This window comes from Salvelinus alpinus, chromosome 22, assembly GCF_045679555.1.
Source record: "Salvelinus alpinus chromosome 22, SLU_Salpinus.1, whole genome shotgun sequence".
Classification (NCBI taxonomy): Eukaryota; Metazoa; Chordata; class Actinopteri; order Salmoniformes; family Salmonidae; genus Salvelinus; species Salvelinus alpinus.
Genome location: NC_092107.1, coordinates 41,167,900 through 41,189,351, shown reverse-complemented (window position 1 = coordinate 41,189,351; position 21,452 = coordinate 41,167,900). Strand labels below are relative to the sequence as shown.

Here is a 21,452-nt window from a genome sequence, read left to right as displayed (position 1 = left end):
TAACTCACCTGAACTGGCTCCACTGACTCCATTAGAACATTGACCTTCAGAGGAGTAACTCACCTGAACTGACTCCACTGACTCCATTAGAACATTGACCTTCAGAGGAGTAACTCACCTGACCTGGCTCCACTGACTCCATTAGAACATTGACCTTCAGAGGAGTAACTCACCTGACCTGGCTCCACTGACTCCATTAGAACATTGACCTTCAGAGGAGTAACTCACCTGAACTGGCTCCACTGACTCCATTAGAACATTGACCTTCAGAGGAGTAACTCACCTGACCTGGCTCCACTGACTCCATTAGAACATTGACCTTCAGAGGAGTAACTCACCTGAACTGGCTCCACTGACTCCATTAGAACATTGACCTTCAGAGGAGTAACTCACCTGAACTGGCTCCACTGACTCCATTAGAACATTGACCTTCAGAGGAGTAACTCACCTGAACTGGCTCCACTGACTCCATTAGAACATTGACCTTCAGAGGAGTAACTCACCTGACCTGGCTCCACTGACTCCATTAGAACATTGACCTTCAGAGGAGTAACTCACCTGACCTGGCTCCACTGACTCCATTAGAACATTGACCTTCAGAGGAGTAACTCACCTGAACTGGCTCCACTGACTCCATTAGAACATTGACCTTCAGAGGAGTAACTCACCTGACCTGGCTCCACTGACTCCATTAGAACATTAACCTTCAGAGGAGTAACTCACCTGAACTGGCCCGGGACAGAACATACTCACACTTTATTTGGAAAGTCTGAATTTTCATGCTCTACAGATGGTCATACTATCAACAAACTATCTGTTGATAAGCAACTGCTTACTAAGGTTACCGTTAGGTTGAGAATAAGGGTTAGGGTTAAAGTTAGGGCTAGGGCTAGTGTAAGGGTTACGTTTGGGGTTAGGATAAAGGTTAGGGTAAGTGTTAAGGTTAGGGTTAGGGTAAGGGTTAAGGTTAGGGTTAGGGTTAGAGCTAGAGCTAGGGTTAGTAGATAGTTAGTTGAAATGTCACTGATAGTCTGTAGAGCATCTACAGATGGACTATCAAAATAAAGTGTTACCCTCTCACATCCACACAAACACTCATGCACACAGTCCAATCAGGTCACGTCTCTCTTTTGCCTCCAACCCTCCCCTACCACCACAGCTAATCTTATTTCATCTGACAGTAAGCCCAGGGATGAGGGGATGAGAGGATGAGGGGATGAGGGGATGGGGGTGACGGGATGAGGGGATGAGGGGATGGGGGGATGGGGGGATGAGGGATGAGGGGATGGGGGATGAGGGGGTGAGGGGATGGGGGATGGGGGGGTGAGAGATGAGGGGATGGGGGATGAGGGGATGAGGGGATGGTGGATGGGGGGGTGAGGGGATGGGAAAGGGGACGATAAGAGAGAAGTGAAGAAAGACAGAAAGGATCTGTGCTCTTTGACCTCTGACCCACGGTCTCACAGCTCTCGGTGGAGAATGGTTGTCTGAAAGCCACAATGCCGCTCTGTGTTGCAAGACAATCCACAAAGGCTCACATGCACACACATGCATTTACACAGACAAACACACACACACACACCCCTACTCTACAGTACTATACCCGGAGCTCCATACGAGATGTGAGGAACCCCCAAAATCCTCTCTCGGTGTCTGAGAATACTTTAATTCACCCCAATACCAGGCGAACACTACACGACTTTCAAAATGCTAACATCTCTGAGCCTCTCACATTAAAAAACTGTCTTTCCTGTAGCTTGTTGTCTTGGCAACGTAGTGATGCACACACTAAACCATGTGGCACAGACGGGAGGTCACACAATACAACATTCTTCACGTGATCGTGAGGATTCTCCATACCACACTAAAACAATGACACGATTAGATTGTTAATGTAGCTAGAAGGAGCTGTGGCTCAAAGCAGCCTCATAAACATTTCCAGTCAGACATTCACGCTTGCCATACAGTGTTGAAATATCTAGCCAACAGTTTGAATTGAATTATATTGCCTGCGAACTTCAGAGCTCTAACAATTTCCCTTTGGCTTCGGTTTTGTGTAAAAACATCAGGTGAGGCTGGCTGCCCGTGCAAACTGAGCAATAAGGGGAGAAGGGCCTTGGTCAGGGAGGTGACCAAGAACCCGATGGTCACTCTGACAGAGCTCCAGAGTTCCTCTGTGGGGATGGGAGAACCTTCCAGAAGGACAAATATCTCTGCAGCACTCCACCAATCAGGCCTTTATGGTAGGTTGGCCAGACAGAAGCCACTCCTCAGTAAAAGGCACATCACAGCCTGCTTGGAGTTTGCCAAAAGGTACCTAAAGACTCTCAAACCATGAGAAACAAGATTCTCTGGTCTGATGAAACCAAGATTCAACTCTTTGGCCTGAATGCCAAGCGTCACATCTGGAAGAGACCTGGCACCATCTCTACGGTGAAGCATGGTGGTGGCAGCATCATGCTGTGGGGATGTTTTTCAGTGGCAGGGACTGGGAGACTAGTCAGGATATCGAGGCAAAGATGAACGGAGCAAAGTACAAGGGAGATCCTTGATGAAAACCTGCTCCAGAGTGCTCAGGACCTCAGACTGGGGGCGAAGGTTCACCTTCCATCAGGACAACGACCTTAAGCACATAACCAAGACAACGCAGGAGTGGCTTCGAGACAAGTCTCTAAATGTCCTTGAGTGACCCAGCCAAAGCCTGGAATTGAACCTGATCGAACATCTCTGGAGACCTGAAAATAGCTGTGCAGCAACGCTCCCCATCCAACCTGACAGAGCTTGAGAGGATCTGCAGAGAAGAATGGGAGAAACTCCCCAAATACAGGTGTGCCAAGCCTGTAGCGTCATACCCAAGAAGAGTCGAGGCTGTAATTGCTGCCAAAAGTGCTTCAACAAAGTACTGAGTAAAGGGTCTGAATACTTATGTAAATGTGAATTTGTAAAAAAATATATATAAATTAACTAGAAAATCTAAAAATAAAAATAAATGTTTTTATTGTTATTATGGGGTATTGTGTGTAGATTGATGAGGGATCTTTTGTCTTAATCCATTGTAGAACACGGCTGTCACCTAACACATTTCGGAAAAGGTCAAGGGGTCTGAATACTTTCCGAAGGCACACACACACACACGCACGCACGCACGCACACGCACACACACACACACACACACACAGATTGTATCTCTATTAATTAGTCTTCCACGGAGACAGAGTGGTTTGCGATGGTGTGCTCAGCCTCCTGATTGTCAACTGTGTACACCTCTGTCTACGACTGACACACATTACCTACATCCTGTCAAAGTCAACAACTCTTGCTCTAGAACAGTGGCATAGGGGGCTGACTAGATAGCTAGGGCAGGGGGAAGGGAGGTGGACTCTGTGGGTAAGGTCAAAGGTTGAGGGTATGGAGGATGACCAGGTGGTTGAAAGGTAAGTCAGTGAGATGTGTGCTGGCAGGATGAGAATGTTGGTCAGTGACAGTAACCATCATTGTTCTATTCTTACATTATACAGGCTGTGTTTCCAAGACAACCAGAATGTCCCAAAGGAATCTCTCCCATAGAACCAGAATGTCCCAAAGGAATCTCTCCCATAGAACCAGAATGTCCCAAAGGAATCTCTCCCATAGAACCAGAATGTCCTAAAGGAATCTCTCCCATAGAAGCAGAATGTCCTAAAGGAATCTCTCCCATAGAACCAGAATGGCCTAAAGGAATCTCTCCCATAGAACCAGAATGTCCTAAAGGAATCTCTCCCATAGAACCAGAATGTCCTAAAGGAATCTCTCCCGTAGAACCAGAATGTCCTAAAGGAATCTCTCCCATAGAAGCAGAATGTCCTAAAGGAATCTCTCCCATAGAACCAGAATGGCCTAAAGGAATCTCTCCCATAGAACCAGAATGTCCTAAAGGAATCTCTCCCATAGAACCAGAATGTCCTAAAGGAATCTCTCCCGTAGAACCAGAATGTCCTAAAGGAATCTCTCCCATAGAACCAGAATGTCCCAAAGGAATCTGGCATCTGAGCCTATGCCAGTTACTTCTGTAAATTCCTTGTTATAACTGTCTGTGTATGTGTGTGTTTGGGAGACATTACAGAGAGGACATGTCTCCATCCTGAGGCATCATTCTGATATCCCAGAATCCTCTGTCTTGCTGTTCAGATCTCAGTGTACACTCCTAGAATTATGGGGGAATTATAAGGAAAAGTTTAATGACTGTATTTGATACTAATCAGTATTAATACCACACTCCTCAGATCTCACCTCCACATGACTCTGGGAGTATCTCCACATATCTCACTGACACATTCATACACAAAATAATAATTATAATAATATATGTCATTTAGCAGATGCTTTTATCCATGCGTGCATACATGTTATGTATGGATTGTTCCAGGAATCAAACCCACTACCCTGGTGTTACAAGTGCCATGCTCTACCAACTGGGCTACAAAGGACCAAACACATCCACACGCTCACATGCAGATATATACACTCTGGTGTGTGTTTATCTAGTTTTATAAATAATTGTATAGTTTGTACCTTAATGTTTATGATGCATACAGTTCAGTCATGTGTGCGTGTGCGTGTGCGTGTGCGGGTGCGTGTGCCTGTTTATAGATTTGTACTTTTAGATAATATCTGAGTGTTTGTTTTTAAAGATGCTATATTACTTATGGGAATGTTGGGAAATGAAATAGTTCATGCTTTCTCAGCGTTGTGGCAAGTTCACCCCATGAAGATAAAGTATCTGTGAATGGTGTTGGCACTGTAAGAACAAACCTGGGGGGAGGGGGAGGGAGAGAGAGAAGGGGGAGAGAGAGAGAGAAGGGGGAGAGAGAGAGAGAAGGGGGAGAGAGAGGGGGGAGAGAGAGAAGGGGGAGAGAGAGAGAGGGGAGAGAGAGGGAGAAGGGGGAGAGAGAGAGAGAAGGGGGAGAGAGAGAGAGGGGGAGAGAGAGAGGGGGGGAGAGAGAGAGAGAGAGAGAGAGAGAGAGAGAGAGAGAGAGAGAGAGAGAGAGAGAGAGAGAGAGAGAGAGAGAGAGAGAGAGAGAGAGAGAGAGACAGAGAGAGAGAGAGAGAGAGGGGGGGAGAGAAACCGAGGAGAGTGGGGGGAAGAGAGAGCGAGAAGGGGGAGAGAGAGAGACACAGAGAGAGAGAGAGAGAGAGAGCAAGAGAGAGAGAGAGAGATGGAGAGAGAGAAGGGGGGAGAGGGAGGGAGGGAGAAAGAGAGAGTAAGAGAGAAAGATAGGCTGCCGTAGGCTATGTGCACACTGCCCACAAAATGAGGTGGAAACTGAGCTGCACTTCCTAACCTCCTGCCAAATGTATGACCACGTTAGAGACACATATTTCCCTCAGATTACACAGACCCACAAAGAATTAAAAAACAAATCCAATGTCGTTTTAGACACTCTATAAACTCCCATATGTATTGGGTGAAATACCAGTCTGAAATACCAGGGTGAAATACCAGAGTTGTCACGCCCTGACCATAGAGAGCTTTTTATGTCTCTATTTTGGTTTGGTCAGGGTGTGATTTGGGTGGGCATTCTATGTTCATTTTCTATGTTTTGTATTTCTTTGTTGTTTGGTCGGTGTGGTTCTCAATCAGAGGCAGCTGTCTATCGTTGTCTCTGATTGAGAACCAAACTTAGGTAGCTTTTTCCCACAAGGTTTTTGTGGGTATTTGTTTTCTGTTTTTGTGTCTTCACCAGACTGAACTGTTTCGTGTTGTTACATTTTGTTATTTTGTCTCAGTGTTCAGTTTTCTAAATGAATAATCATGAACACTTCCCACGCTGCGCTTTGGTCCACACCTTCTTCATACGATGACCGTTACAAGAGTTAAATACCAGGGTGATCTTCATACGATGACCGTTACAAGAGTTAAATACCAGGGTGAAATACCAGGGTGAAATACCAGGGTGAAATACCAGCAGAAGATTTGTGACCTGTTGCCACAAGAGTAATATGACATTCTTCTGAACTTTTGTGAGTGAAATGTTTACTGTCATTGTTTTGTGTTTATTTAACTTTAGTTAATTTTCTATTCCAGTTACTTTGGCAATGTAAACATATGTTTTCCATGCCAATAAAGCCCCTTAAATTGAATTGAGAGAGAGAGAGACGGAGAGAGATACGGGGGGGAGGGAGGAAGGGAGGGAGATATAATATGTAGGCCTACACTCTATCAATAGTGTTCAGTTCCCAGTTGTATTAGTGGTATGTACAGGACACACATGGTATACACCCTCCAATCAAATGCTTACTTCTCGACAATGCAACATTAATAAGAAATAATCAAAGATTAGAATAAATACATAAAGTAAGCATTTTAGCGTAAATATAATACAGGAATGCTCCATTTATAGTCCAATATTTACACGTGTATTGGGGAAGGAGGGCAAGTGTTTAAATTGTGGAATTATAATAAGAGTCTGGTAGAAGTGTGTGTGTGTGTGTGTGTGTGTGTGTGTGTGTGTGTGTGTGTGTGAGAGAGAGAGTGCATTTGTGCCAAGGTGTGGAGAATCAGAGCAGGTGGTCAGTCCAGTTCAAGTGTTCAGCAGTCTGATGCTTTGTAGACAGAAACGGTCTCTGAGCCTGTTGGTGTCAGACGTCATGCTCCAATACCGTCCAATACCAATACCGGTAAGGGAGTGCACTAGTGGCTGGGGTGTGTGAGGTCCTTGATGATGCTGCGGGCCTGCCTCAGGCACCATTTAGATGATGTGACCTGGGTGGCTGGGAACACGGTCCCAGTGATGTACCGGGCCGTCTTCAACTACCCGCTGGAGGGCCTTGGGGCGGCGTGCTGAATTTCTTCAACCGCCTGAGGAAGTAGAGACGCTGTTGCGCCCTCTTGTTGGTCCATGTCAAGTCTTCACCCTACATCTGTATACTTCTGACCCTTCTTTGGACACTGTGTTAACTAACCTCCAGACGAGCTTCAATGCCATACAACTCTCCTTCCGTGGCCTCCAACTGCTCTTAAATGCAAGTAAAACTAAATGCATGCTCTTCAACCGATCGCTGCCCGCACCCGCCCTCCTGTCTAGCATCACTACTCTGGACGCTTCTGACTTAGAATAAGTGGACAACTACAAATACCTAGGTGTCTGGTTAGACTGTAAACTCTCCTTCCAGACTCACATTAAGCATCTCCAATCCAAAATTAAATCTAGAATCGGCTTCCTATTTTGCAACAAAGCATCCTTCACTCACGCCGCCAAACATGCCCTCGTAAAACTGACCATCCTACCGATCCTTGACTTTGGCGATGTCATTTACAAAATAGCCTCCAGCACTCTACTCAGCAAATTGGATGCAGTCTATCACAGTGCCATCCGTTTTGCCATATACTACCCACCACTGCGACCTGTACTCTCTCGTTGGCTGGCCCTCGCTTCATATTCGTTGCCAAACCCACTGGCTCCAGGTCATCTATAAGTCTTTGCTAGGTAAAGCCCCGCCTTATCTCAGCTCACTGGTCACCATAGCAGCACCCACCCGTAGCACGCGCTCCAGCAGGTATATTTCACTTGTCACCCCCAAAGCCATTTCCTCCTTTTGGCCGCCTTTCCTTCCAGTTTTTTGCTGCCAATGACTGGAACGAATTGCAAAAATCACTGAAGCTGGGGACTCATATCTCCCTCACTAACTTTAAGCACCAGCTGTCAGAGCAGCTCACAGATCACTGCACCTGTACATAGCCCATCTGTAAATAGCCCATCCAACTACCTCATCCCCATACTGTTATTTTTTTTATTCTCCTTTGCAGCCCAGTATCTCTACTTTCACATTCATTTTCTGCAAATCTGTCACTCCAGTGTTTAATTGCTAAATTGTAATTATTTCGCCACCATTGGCCTATGTATTGCCTTACCTCCGTTATCTTACCTCATTAGTTCACACTGTATATAGATTTTTTTCTATTATGTTATTGACTGTATGTTTGTTTATTCCATGTGTAACTCTGTTGTTGTTTGTGTCGCACTGCTTTGCTTTATCTTGGCCAGGTCGCAGTTGTAAATGAAAACTTGTTCTCAACTAGCCTACCTGGTTAAATAAAGGAGAAATAAATCTAATAAATAAAGTGGACGCAGAGGAACTTAAAACTGCTGACTCTCTCCATTGCAGTCTCATTGATGTGGATCGGGCATGTTCTGTCCTCTGCTTCCTGAAGTCAACAATCAACTCCTTTGTTTTGCTAACATTGAGGGAGAGACTGTTGTCTTGTCACACTACAAAGCCTCCTATAGTATCTACAAAACAAGAAAATAACAAGGCCTCAGTATAATATAGGCATTACGAATATATCTGCAGATTTCAGCACAGCCTTCAACAGCCTGAACAGGCTACACTTTGCAAAATAATTTTCTACGAATGTCATGCTATTACATGTAAATGAACAGAATACATACATAAACCAAATTAGTGAAACGTTTAGATGTATTAATGCTGTATAATAGCTTGGAACTCTTTTAGACATGCTTGCATTTGCTCAGTGAAATTATGAAATGAAGAACATTGTCAGACATGGTTTCCACTTATTCAACAGGCGCTTCAACAAGTGAATTCATGTCAGAGTTCTTCCCTGGACAAGTTTTGCCCAGAGGGCATACTTTATTAGTGTCAGTGTGCAATGCTGTCAGTGACTCTTCTCCTCCTGTTGATTTCGGCTCCAGTCAAGTTTCTTTCTCGCTGAAAATTCCCTTCCTGGCTCCTTCTCACTCTGTGTGTGTTGTGTGTTTGTGTCTGACTGTGACCTCCCACGTTTTCTTTTTTTCCGCTAAAATGTTCCTTCTCGTCTATTTCCTCGTCCCGGATCACGGAAGAGGGACAACCCTCCTCTCTGATGTCTGCCCCTCTGATCAACTGACCGACTGAAGATTCACACACAAGTGTGTGTGTGTGGAGAGCTACAGCGAGAGACACACAATCTTAGCCTCGAAGTTCAGTTTTGCAACGCATTTCCAGCTCGCTCTGATATCAGAGAAGTTAAAGGAATGTGGACTATTTCTCGTGGAATTACCCGTGAGGATTAACTCGCGATAAAAAAAAATCGGTGCTTGTGTTTGACCGTGGACTGGAGTATATGTCTGAGGTATATGAACTTGCTCCGTGTTCTGTAACCGCAGAGCTCATGCATGGTGAGTTTGAGACAGGCAGTTTGCTCCAGTCCAACTTCACAGTAAAAAGCAAATCGGGAGAAATGATGCGAACAGCACGACAGTTTTAAGCAAACTTTTACTTGAGTCTCTAGGGAAAACACGAGTAGCTAATTGGTTTCTTTTCAGAACAGTAAATTGTCCTTCCACGTTTGGGATTTTAGTTTACGGTGTGCAAACGCCACGGACAGAATGAACATCTCTGAGCGCGTGGTACTTGCGCTGTTGCTCGCGCTGCTGGTGGGCTTTACCGGGGGCACACAAGCCCAAGTAGTGTCCGCCAAGGTGATGCGGTCTTCAAACGTGAGGCGAGATGGTGAGTCCCAGTTTTGGATATGTGTAAGTCAATTTTGTGTGAATGTACAGTAACAAGTGTTTCAACAACAAAGCAACTGGTGTTTTGGACAAACTATCTGTCGCCTATAATGGCTGGTAATATGGTTACTCTTATTAGTGAATTGAGTTCTGATCACAATGGATTTATACTTGCAATTGTTTTGTTACAGATGACATTGAAAGAGGTCCTTATGAACAATGTTGGTTAATTAGGCCTAGACACATCAGACTTCTACAATGCATTCTAAAATATCCACATTAACAATACTCAATTGAATTATAAAACAATGAAAGGTGAATATAGAACAATAGAAGTTGAATGTAATCTTGATAGACAGTCCATGTCATAAGTGGCCTGTCAGGAGAAGCCTAGATGTTGTTTCATCTAGTGGTGTGTATGTCTTAGTCAGTGGTGACAAATGACCTGGCTACTCATGGGAAGTCAGCTTTTTGTGTTGACCTGTTCAAATGACCTAGACACTCTATTGTTACTTAGTCTGAGAGAGAGACAGAGGGGAGAGCGGAGGTGATCGAGAGCAGAGGAGCGGAGGCAGATGAGAGGGAAGGTAAGACAGAGAGGTGATAGAGAGTGGAGGCGCGGAGGCAGATGAGAGGGAAGGTAAGACAGAGAGGCGATAGAGAGTGGAGGAGCGGAGGCAGATGAGAGGGAAGGTAAGACAGAGAGGTGATAGAGAGTGGAGGAGCGGAGGCAGATGAGAGGGAAGGTAAGACAGAGAGGTGATAGAGAGTGGAGGAGTGGAGGCAGATGAGAGGGAAGGTAAGACAGAGAGGTGATAGAGAGTGGAGGCGCGGAGGCAGATGAGAGGGAAGGTAAGACAGAGAGGTGATAGAGAGTGGAGGAGCGGAGGCAGATGAGAGGGAAGGTAAGACAGAGAGGTGATAGAGAGTGGAGGAGCGGAGGCAGATGAGAGGGAAGGTAAGACAGAGAGGTGATAGAGAGTGGAGGAGCGGAGGCAGATGAGAGGGAAGGTAAGACAGAGAGGTGATAGAGAGTGGAGGCGCGGAGGCAGATGAGAGGGAAGGTAAGAGACAGCTGCATGGGGCTAGGGAAAGAAGAGGGGGAAAGACAAACCGAAAGGGCGAGAGACCCCATTTAGGATATAGGGCACAGGCAGCAGGAGGAGAAGAGAGTACCAGTTTAGTTTTCTGACCTGTGAATATAGTTGACCTGGTGGTCCTCAGTGTTGTAGAGCCACAGTAGCATTGTCCTCAGTGTTGTAGAACCACAGTAACACAGTAACATTGTGCTCAGTGTTGTAGAGCCACAGTAGCATTGTCCTCAGTGTTGTAGAGCCACAGTAGCATTGTCCTCAGTGTTGTAGAGCCACAGTAGCATTGTCCTCAGTGTTGTAGAGCCACAGTAGCATTGTCCTCAGTGTTGTAGAGCCACAGTAACATTGTCCTCAGTGTTGTAGAACCACAGTAACATTGTCCTCAGTGTTGTAGAGCCAAAGTAGCATTGTCCTCAGTGTTGTAGAACCACAGTAACACAGTAACATTGTCCTCAGTGTTGTAGAACCACAGTAACATTGTCCTCAGTGTTGTAGAGCCAAAGTAGCATTGTCCTCAGTGTTGTAGAACCACAGTAACACAGTAACATTGTCCTCAGTGTTGTAGAGCCACAGTAGCATTGTCCTCAGTGTTCTAGAACCACAGTAACATTGTCCTCCGTGTTCTAGAACCACAGTAACATTGTTCTCCGTGTTCTAGAACCACAGTAACATTGTCCTCAGTGTTGTAGAACCACAGTAACACAGTAACATTGTCCTCAGTGTTGTAGAACCGCAGTAGCATTGTCCTCAGTGTTGTAGAGCCACAGTAACATTGTCCTCAGTGTTGTAGAACCACAGTAACATTGTCCTCAGTGTTGTAGAGCCAAAGTAGCATTGTCCTCAGTGTTGTAGAACCACAGTAACACAGTAACATTGTCCTCAGTGTTGTAGAACCACAGTAACATTGTCCTCAGTGTTGTAGAGCCAAAGTAGCATTGTCCTCAGTGTTGTAGAACCACAGTAACACAGTAACATTGTCCTCAGTGTTGTAGAGCCACAGTAGCATTGTCCTCAGTGTTGTAGAGCCACAGTAGCATTGTCCTCAGTGTTCTAGAACCACAGTAACATTGTCCTCCGTGTTCTAGAACCACAGTAACATTGTCCTCCGTGTTCTAGAACCACTGTAACATTGTCCTCAGTGTTGTAGAACCACAGTAACACAGTAACATTGTCCTCAGTGTTGTAGAACCGCCGTAGCATTGTCTTCAGTGTTGTAGAACCACAGTAGCATTGTCCTCAGTGTTCTAGAGCCACAGTAACATTGTCCTCAGTGTTGTAGAACCACAGTAACATTGTCCTCAGTGTTGTAGAACCACAGTAACACAGTAACATTGTCCTCGGTGTTGTAGAACCGCCGTAGCATTGTCTTCAGTGTTGTAGAACCACAGTAGCATTGTCCTCAGTGTTCTAGAGCCACAGTAACATTGCCCTCAGTGTTGTAGAACCACAGTAACATTGTCCTCAGTGTTGTAGAACCACAGTAACATTGTCCTCAGTGTTGTAGAACCACAGTAACATTGTCCTCAGTGTTGTAGAACCACAGTAACATTGTCCTCAGTGTTGTAGAACCACAGTAACATTGTCCTCCGTGTTCTAGAACCACAGTAACATTGTCCTCAGTGTTCTGTTCTTTTCTGACCTGTGGTCATATCTACCTTGTTGACCTGGTTGTTCTTAGTGTTCTAGAACTACAGTAACATTGTCATCAGTGTTGTAGAACCACAGTAACACAGTAACATTGTCCTCAGTGTTCTAGAACCACAGTAACATTGTCCTCGGTGTTGTAGAACCACAGTAACACAGTAACATTGTCCTCAGTGTTGTAGAACCACAGTAACATTGTCCTCAGTGTTGTAGAGCCAAAGTAGCATTGTCCTCAGTGTTGTAGAACCACAGTAACACAGTAACATTGTCCTCAGTGTTGTAGAACCACAGTAACATTGTCCTCAGTGTTGTAGAGCCAAAGTAGCATTGTCCTCAGTGTTGTAGAACCACAGTAACACAGTAACATTGTCCTCAGTGTTGTAGAGCCACAGTAGCATTGTCCTCAGTGTTGTAGAGCCACAGTAGCATTGTCCTCAGTGTTCTAGAACCACAGTAACATTGTCCTCCGTGTTCTAGAACCACAGTAACATTGTCCTCCGTGTTCTAGAACCACTGTAACATTGTCCTCAGTGTTGTAGAACCACAGTAACACAGTAACATTGTCCTCAGTGTTGTAGAACCGCCGTAGCATTGTCTTCAGTGTTGTAGAACCACAGTAGCATTGTCCTCAGTGTTCTAGAGCCACAGTAACATTGTCCTCAGTGTTGTAGAACCACAGTAACATTGTCCTCAGTGTTGTAGAACCACAGTAACACAGTAACATTGTCCTCGGTGTTGTAGAACCGCCGTAGCATTGTCTTCAGTGTTGTAGAACCACAGTAGCATTGTCCTCAGTGTTCTAGAGCCACAGTAACATTGCCCTCAGTGTTGTAGAACCACAGTAACATTGTCCTCAGTGTTGTAGAACCACAGTAACATTGTCCTCAGTGTTGTAGAACCACAGTAACATTGTCCTCAGTGTTGTAGAACCACAGTAACATTGTCCTCAGTGTTGTAGAACCACAGTAACATTGTCCTCCGTGTTCTAGAACCACAGTAACATTGTCCTCAGTGTTCTGTTCTTTTCTGACCTGTGGTCATATCTACCTTGTTGACCTGGTTGTTCTTAGTGTTCTAGAACTACAGTAACATTGTCATCAGTGTTGTAGAACCACAGTAACACAGTAACATTGTCCTCAGTGTTCTAGAACCACAGTAACATTGTCCTCGGTGTTGTAGAACCACAGTAACACAGTAACATTGTCCTCAGTGTTGTAGAACCACAGTAACATTGTCCTCAGTGTTGTAGAGCCAAAGTAGCATTGTCCTCAGTGTTGTAGAACCACAGTAACACAGTAACATTGTCCTCAGTGTTGTAGAACCACAGTAACATTGTCCTCAGTGTTGTAGAGCCAAAGTAGCATTGTCCTCAGTGTTGTAGAACCACAGTAACACAGTAACATTGTCCTCAGTGTTCTAGAACCACAGTAATATTGTCCTCCGTGTTCTAGAACCACAGTAACATTGTCCTCAGTGTTGTAGAACCACAGTAACACAGTAACATTGTCCTCGGTGTTGTAGAACCGCCGTAGCATTGTCTTCAGTGTTGTAGAACCACAGTAGCATTGTCCTCAGTGTTCTAGAGCCACAGTAACATTGCCCTCAGTGTTGTAGAACCACAGTAACATTGTCCTCAGTGTTGTAGAACCACAGTAACATTGTCCTCAGTGTTGTAGAACCACAGTAACATTGTCCTCAGTGTTGTAGAACCACAGTAACATTGTCCTCAGTGTTGTAGAACCACAGTAACATTGTCCTCAGTGTTCTAGAACCACAGTAATATTGTCCTCCGTGTTCTAGAACCACAGTAACATTGTCCTCAGTGTTCTGTTCTTTTCTGACCTGTGGTCATATCTACCTTGTTGACCTGGTTGTTCTTAGTGTTCTAGAACTACAGTAACATTGTCATCAGTGTTGTAGAACCACAGTAACACAGTAACATTGTCCTCAGTGTTCTAGAACCACAGTAACATTGTCCTCGGTGTTGTAGAACCACAGTAACACAGTAACATTGTCCTCAGTGTTCTAGAACCACAGTAACATTGTCATCAGTGTTGTAGAACCACAGTAACATTGTCCTCAGTGTTCTGTTCTTTTCTGACCTGTGGTCATAGCTACCTTGTTGACCTGGTTGTCCTTAGTGTTCTAGAACTACAGTAACATTGTCCTCAGTGTTGTAGTAACACAGTAACATTGTCCTCAGTGTTCTAGAACCACAGTAACACAGTAACATTGTCCTCAGTGTTATTTTCTGACCTGTGGTCATAGCTACCTTGTTGACCTGGTTGTCCTCAGTGTTCTAGAACCACAGTAACACTAACAACCCACAGGTGTCATTTAGTTTAGCCTGGAGACCACAGCCACATCCACAGCAGACTGCCTACATTATAACAGTCTGTCTCTCTAATTCACACACAGCTGCCTGCTATGAGCCTCTTTCTGGGCAGAGAAAGAGGAAAATACCACAGTATCACTTACACCTCTGTGCCATGCTCTAGGCCCTGGTTCACCTCACACTCCTGTGTGTGTGTGTGTGTGTGTGTGTGTGTGTGTGTGTGTGTGTGTGTGTGTGTGTGTGTGCACGCGCCGTATGCCGTATAAACTAAGAGTCTCAGCGGGAGAGGCTCATCCTAATGGATTGGGCAATTTGGATCTGTATGTAGATTGTTGTTAGGTTGATCTGATCTCCAGTGTTTGGATCCTTTCAATACTCCAACCTCCCTTTACTTCTGACAGGTGTGTGTGTGTGTGTGTGTGTGTGTGTGTGTGTGTGTGTGTGTGTGTGTGTGTGTGTGTGTGTGTGTGTGTGTGTGTGTGTGTGTGGACACATTAGCAACATTCATCAAAATTGTTAAAAGGTGATGAAAACAATTGTAATAAATGCAACAGTTGGACAATGAAGATCCTCCAAACTGTTTTATTTTTTAAAAATCCATCAGATATTTCCTGAACTACAGAATGTAACTTTTTACTGGCACGGACAAATAATGAACTACAGAACGTAACTTTTTACTGGCACGGACAAATAATGAACTACAGAACGTAACTTTTTACTGGCACGGACAAATAATGAACTACAGAACGTAACTTTTTACTGGCACGGACAAATAATGAACTACAGAACGTAACTTTTTACTGGCACGGACAAATAATGAACTACAGAACGTAACTTTTTACTGGCACGGACAAATAATGAACTACAGAACGTAACTTTTTACTGGCACGGACAAATAATGAACTACAGAACGTAACTTTTTACTGGCACGGACAAATAATGAACTACAGAACGTAACTTTTTACTGGCACGGACAAATAATGAACTACAGAACGTAACTTTTTACTGGCACGGACAAATAATGAACTACAGAACGTAACTTTTTACTGGCACGGACAAATAATGAACTACAGAACGTAACTTTTTACTGGCACGGACAAATAATGAACTACAGAACGTAACTTTTTACTGGCACGGACAAATAATGAACTACAGAACGTAACTTTTTACTGGCACGGACAAATAATGAACTACAGAACGTAACTTTTTACTGGCACGGACAAATAATGAACTACAGAACGTAACTTTTTACTGGCACGGACAAATAATGAACTACAGAACGTAACTTTTTACTGGCACGGACAAATAATGAACTACAGAACGTAACTTTTTACTGGCACGGACAAATAATGAACTACAGAACGTAACTTTTTACTGGCACGGACAAATAATGAACTACAGAACGTAACTTTTTACTGGCACGGACAAATAATGAACTACAGAACGTAACTTTTTACTGGCACGGACAAATAATGAACTACAGAACGTAACTTTTTACTGGCACGGACAAATAATGAACTACAGAACGTAACTTTTTACTGGCACGGACAAATAATGAACTACAGAACGTAACTTTTTACTGGCACGGACAAATAATGAACTACAGAACGTAACTTTTTACTGGCACGGACAAATAATGAACTACAGAACGTAACTTTTTACTGGCACGGACAAATAATGAACTACAGAACGTAACTTTTTACTGGCACGGACAAATAATGAACTACAGAACGTAACTTTTTACTGGCACGGACAAATAATGAACTACAGAACGTAACTTTTTACTGGCACGGACAAATAATGAACTACAGAACGTAACTTTTTACTGGCACGGACAAATAATGAACTACAGAACGTAACTTTTTACTGGCACGGACAAATAATGAACTACAGAACGTAACTTTTTACTGGCACGGACAAATAATGAACTACAGAACGTAACTTTTTACTGGCACGGACAAATAATGAACTACAGAACGTAACTTTTTACTGGCACGGACAAATAATGAACTACAGAACGTAACTTTTTACTGGCACGGACAAATAATGAACTACAGAACGTAACTTTTTACTGGCACGGACAAATAATGAACTACAGAACGTAACTTTTTACTGGCACGGACAAATAATGAACTACAGAACGTAACTTTTTACTGGCACGGACAAATAATGAACTACAGAACGTAACTTTTTACTGGCACGGACAAATAATGAACTACAGAACGTACCTTTTTACTGGCACGGACAAATAATGAACTACAGAACGTAACTTTTTACTGGCACGGACAAATAATGAACTACAGAACGTAACTTTTTACTGGCACGGACAAATAATGAACTACAGAACGTAACTTTTTACTGGCACGGACAAATAATGAACTACAGAACGTAACTTTTTACTGGCACGGACAAATAATGAACTACAGAACGTAACTTTTTACTGGCACGGACAAATAATGAACTACAGAACGTAACTTTTTACTGGCACGGACAAATAATGAACTACAGAACGTAACTTTTTACTGGCACGGACAAATAAGGAACTACAGAACGTAACTTTTTACTGGCACGGACAAATAAGGAACTACAGAACGTAACTTTTTACTGGCACGGACAAATAAGGAACTATAGAACGTAACTTTTTACTGGCACGGACAAATAATGAACTACAGAACGTAACTTTTTACTGGCACGGACAAATAATGAACTACAGAACGTAACTTTTTACTGGCACGGACAAATAATGAACTACAGAACGTAACTTTTTACTGGCACGGACAAATAATGAACTACAGAACGTAACTTTTTACTGGCACGGACAAATAATGAACTACAGAACGTAACTTTTTACTGGCACGGACAAATAATGAACTACAGAACGTAACTTTTTACTGGCACGGACAAATAATGAACTATAGAACGTAACTTTTTACTGGCACGGACAAATAATGAACTACAGAACGTAACTTTTTACTGGCACGGACAAATAATGAACTACAGAACGTAACTTTTTACTGGCACGGACAAATAATGAACTACAGAACGTAACTTTTTACTGGCACGGACAAATAATGAACTACAGAACGTAACTTTTTACTGGCACGGACAAATAATGAACTACAGAACGTAACTTTTTACTGGCACGGACAAATAATGAACTACAGAACGTAACTTTTTACTGGCACGGACAAATAATGAACTACAGAACGTAACTTTTTACTGGCACGGACAAATAATGAACTACAGAACGTAACTTTTTACTGGCACGGACAAATAATGAACTACAGAACGTAACTTTTTACTGGCACGGACAAATAATGAACTACAGAACGTAACTTTTTACTGGCACGGACAAATAATGAACTACAGAACGTAACTTTTTACTGGCACGGACAAATAATGAACTACAGAACGTAACTTTTTACTGGCACGGACAAATAATGAACTACAGAACGTAACTTTTTACTGGCACGGACAAATAATGAACTACAGAACGTAACTTTTTACTGGCACGGACAAATAATGAACTACAGAACGTAACTTTTTACTGGCACGGACAAATAATGAACTACAGAACGTAACTTTTTACTGGCACGGACAAATAATGAACTACAGAACGTAACTTTTTACTGGCACGGACAAATAATGAACTACAGAACGTAACTTTTTACTGGCACGGACAAATAATGAACTACAGAACGTAACTTTTTACTGGCACGGACAAATAATGAACTACAGAACGTAACTTTTTACTGGCACGGACAAATAATGAACTACAGAACGTAACTTTTTACTGGCACGGACAAATAATGAACTACAGAACGTAACTTTTTACTGGCACGGACAAATAATGAACTACAGAACGTAACTTTTTACTGGCACGGACAAATAATGAACTACAGAACGTAACTTTTTACTGGCACGGACAAATAATGAACTACAGAACGTAACTTTTTACTGGCACGGACAAATAATGAACTACAGAACGTAACTTTTTACTGGCACGGACAAATAATGAACTACAGAACGTAACTTTTTACTGGCACGGACAAATAATGAACTACAGAACGTAACTTTTTACTGGCACGGACAAATAATGAACTACAGAAAGTAACTTTTTACTGGCACGGACAAATAATGAACTACAGAACGTAACTTTTTATTGGCACGGACAAATAATGAACTACAGAACGTAACTTTTTACTGGCACGGACAAATAATGAACTACAGAACGTAACTTCTTACTGGCACGGACAAATAAGGAACTACAGAACGTAACTTTTTACTGGCACGGACAAATAAGGAACTACAGAACGTAACTTTTTACTGGCACGGACAAATAATGAACTACAGAACGTAACTTTTTACTGGCACGGACAAATAATGAACTACAGAACGTAACTTTTTACTGGCACGGACAAATAATGAACTACAGAACGTAACTTTTTACTGGCACGGACAAATAATGAACTACAGAACGTAACTTTTTACTGGCACGGACAAATAATGAACTACAGAACGTAACTTTTTACTGGCACGGACAAATAATGAACTACAGAACGTAACTTTTTACTGGCACGGACAAATAATGAACTACAGAACGTAACTTTTTACTGGCACGGACAAATAATGAACTATAGAACGTAACTTTTTACTGGCACGGACAAATAATGAACTACAGAACGTAACTTTTTACTGGCACGGACAAATAATGAACTACAGAACGTAACTTTTTACTGGCACGGACAAATAATGAACTATAGAACGTAACTTTTTACTGGCACGGACAAATAATGAACTACAGAACGTAACTTTTTACTGGCACGGACAAATAATGAACTACAAAACGTAACTTTTTACTGGCACGGACAAATAATGAACTACAAAACGTAACTTTTTACTGGCACGGACAAATAATGAACTACAAAACGTAACTTTTTACTGGCACGGACAAATAATGAACTATAGAACGTAACTTTTTACTGGCACGGACAAATAATGAACTATAGAACGTAACTTTTTACTGGCACGGACAAATAATGAACTACAGAACGTAACTTTTTACTGGCACGGACAAATAATGAACTACAGAACGTAACGTTTTACTGGCACGGACAAATAATGAACTACAGAACGTAACGTTTTACTGGCACGGACAAATAATGAACTACAGAACGTAACTTTTTACTGGCACGGACAAATAATGAACTACAGAACGTAACTTTTTACTGGCACGGACAAATAATGAACTATAGAACGTAACTTTTTACTGGCACGGACAAATAATGAACTACAGAACGTAACTTTTTACTGGCACGGACAAATAATGAACTACAGAACGTAACTTTTTACTGGCACGGACAAATAATGAACTACAGAACGTAACTTTTTACTGGCACGGACAAATAATGAACTACAGAACGTAACTTTTTACTGGCACGGACAAATAATGAACTATAGAACGTAACTTTTTACTGGCACGGACAAATAATGAACTACAGAACGTAACTTTTTACTGGCACGGACAAATAATGAACTATAGAACGTAACTTTTTACTGGCACGGACAAATAATGAACTACAGAACGTAACTTTTTACTGGCACGGACAAATAATGAACTACAGAACGTAACTTTTTACTGGCACGGACAAATAATGAACTACAAAACGTAACTTTTTACTGGCACGGACAAATAATGAACTATAGAACGTAACTTTTTACTGGCACGGACAAATAATGAACTATAGAACGTAACTTTTTACTGGCACGGACAAATAATGAACTACAGAACGTAACTTTTTACTGGCACGGACAAATAATGAACTACAGAACGTAACTTTTTACTGGCACGGACAAATAATGAACTATAGAACGTAACTTTTTACTGGCACGGACAAATAATGAACTATAGAACGTAACTTTTTACTGGCACGGACAAATAATGAACTACAGAACGTAACTTTTTACTGGCACGGACAAATAATGAACTACAGAACGTAACTTTTTACTGGCACGGACAAATAATGAACTACAGAACGTAACTTTTTACTGGCACGGACAAATAATGAACTATAGAACGTAACTTTTTACTGGCACGGACAAATAATGAACTATAGAACGTAACTTTTTACTGGCACGGACAAATAATGAACTACAGAACGTAACTTTTTACTGGCACGGACAAATAATGAACTATAGAACGTAACTTTTTACTGGCACGGACAAATAATGAACTACAGAACGTAACTTTTTACTGGCACGGACAAATAATGAACTATAGAACGTAACTTTTTACTGGCACGGACAAATAATGAACTACAGAACGTAACTTTTTACTGGCACGGACAAATAATGAACTACAGAACGTAACTTTTTACTGGCACGGACAAATAATGAACTATAGAACGTAACTTTTTACTGGCACGGACAAATAATGAACTACAGAACGTAACTTTTTACTGGCACGGACAAATAATGAACTATAGAACGTAACTTTTTACTGGCACGGACAAATAATGAACTACAGAACGTAACTTTTTACTGGCACGGACAAATAATGAACTACAGAACGTAACTTTTTACTGGCACGGACAAATAATGAACTACAGAACGTAACTTTTTACTGGCACGGACAAATAATGAACTATAGAACGTAACTTTTTACTGGCACGGACAAATAATGAACTACAGAACGTAACTTTTTACTGGCACGGACAAATAATGAACTACAACTACAGAACGTAACTTTTTACTGGCACGGACAAATAATGAACTATAGAACGTAACTTTTTACTGGCACGGACAAATAATGAACTACAGAACGTAACTTTTTACTGGCACGGACAAATAATGAACTACAGAACGTAACTTTTTACTGGCACGGACAAA

General features: G+C 42.4%; 1 protein-coding gene across 1 annotated transcript in view; it reads left to right on the top strand.

Annotated features, from left to right (window-relative positions):
• Positions 1-8,699: 8,699 nt before the first annotated feature.
• Positions 8,700-21,452, top strand: part of pdgfd (platelet derived growth factor d) — an 88,413-nt gene continuing 75,660 nt past the window's right edge. The window contains exon 1 of the mRNA XM_071360120.1: positions 8,700-9,492. Coding sequence (XP_071216221.1) covers positions 9,369-9,492 — 124 coding nt within the window. The 5' untranslated portion in view covers positions 8,700-9,368. The remainder of the gene's footprint in view (positions 9,493-21,452) is intronic.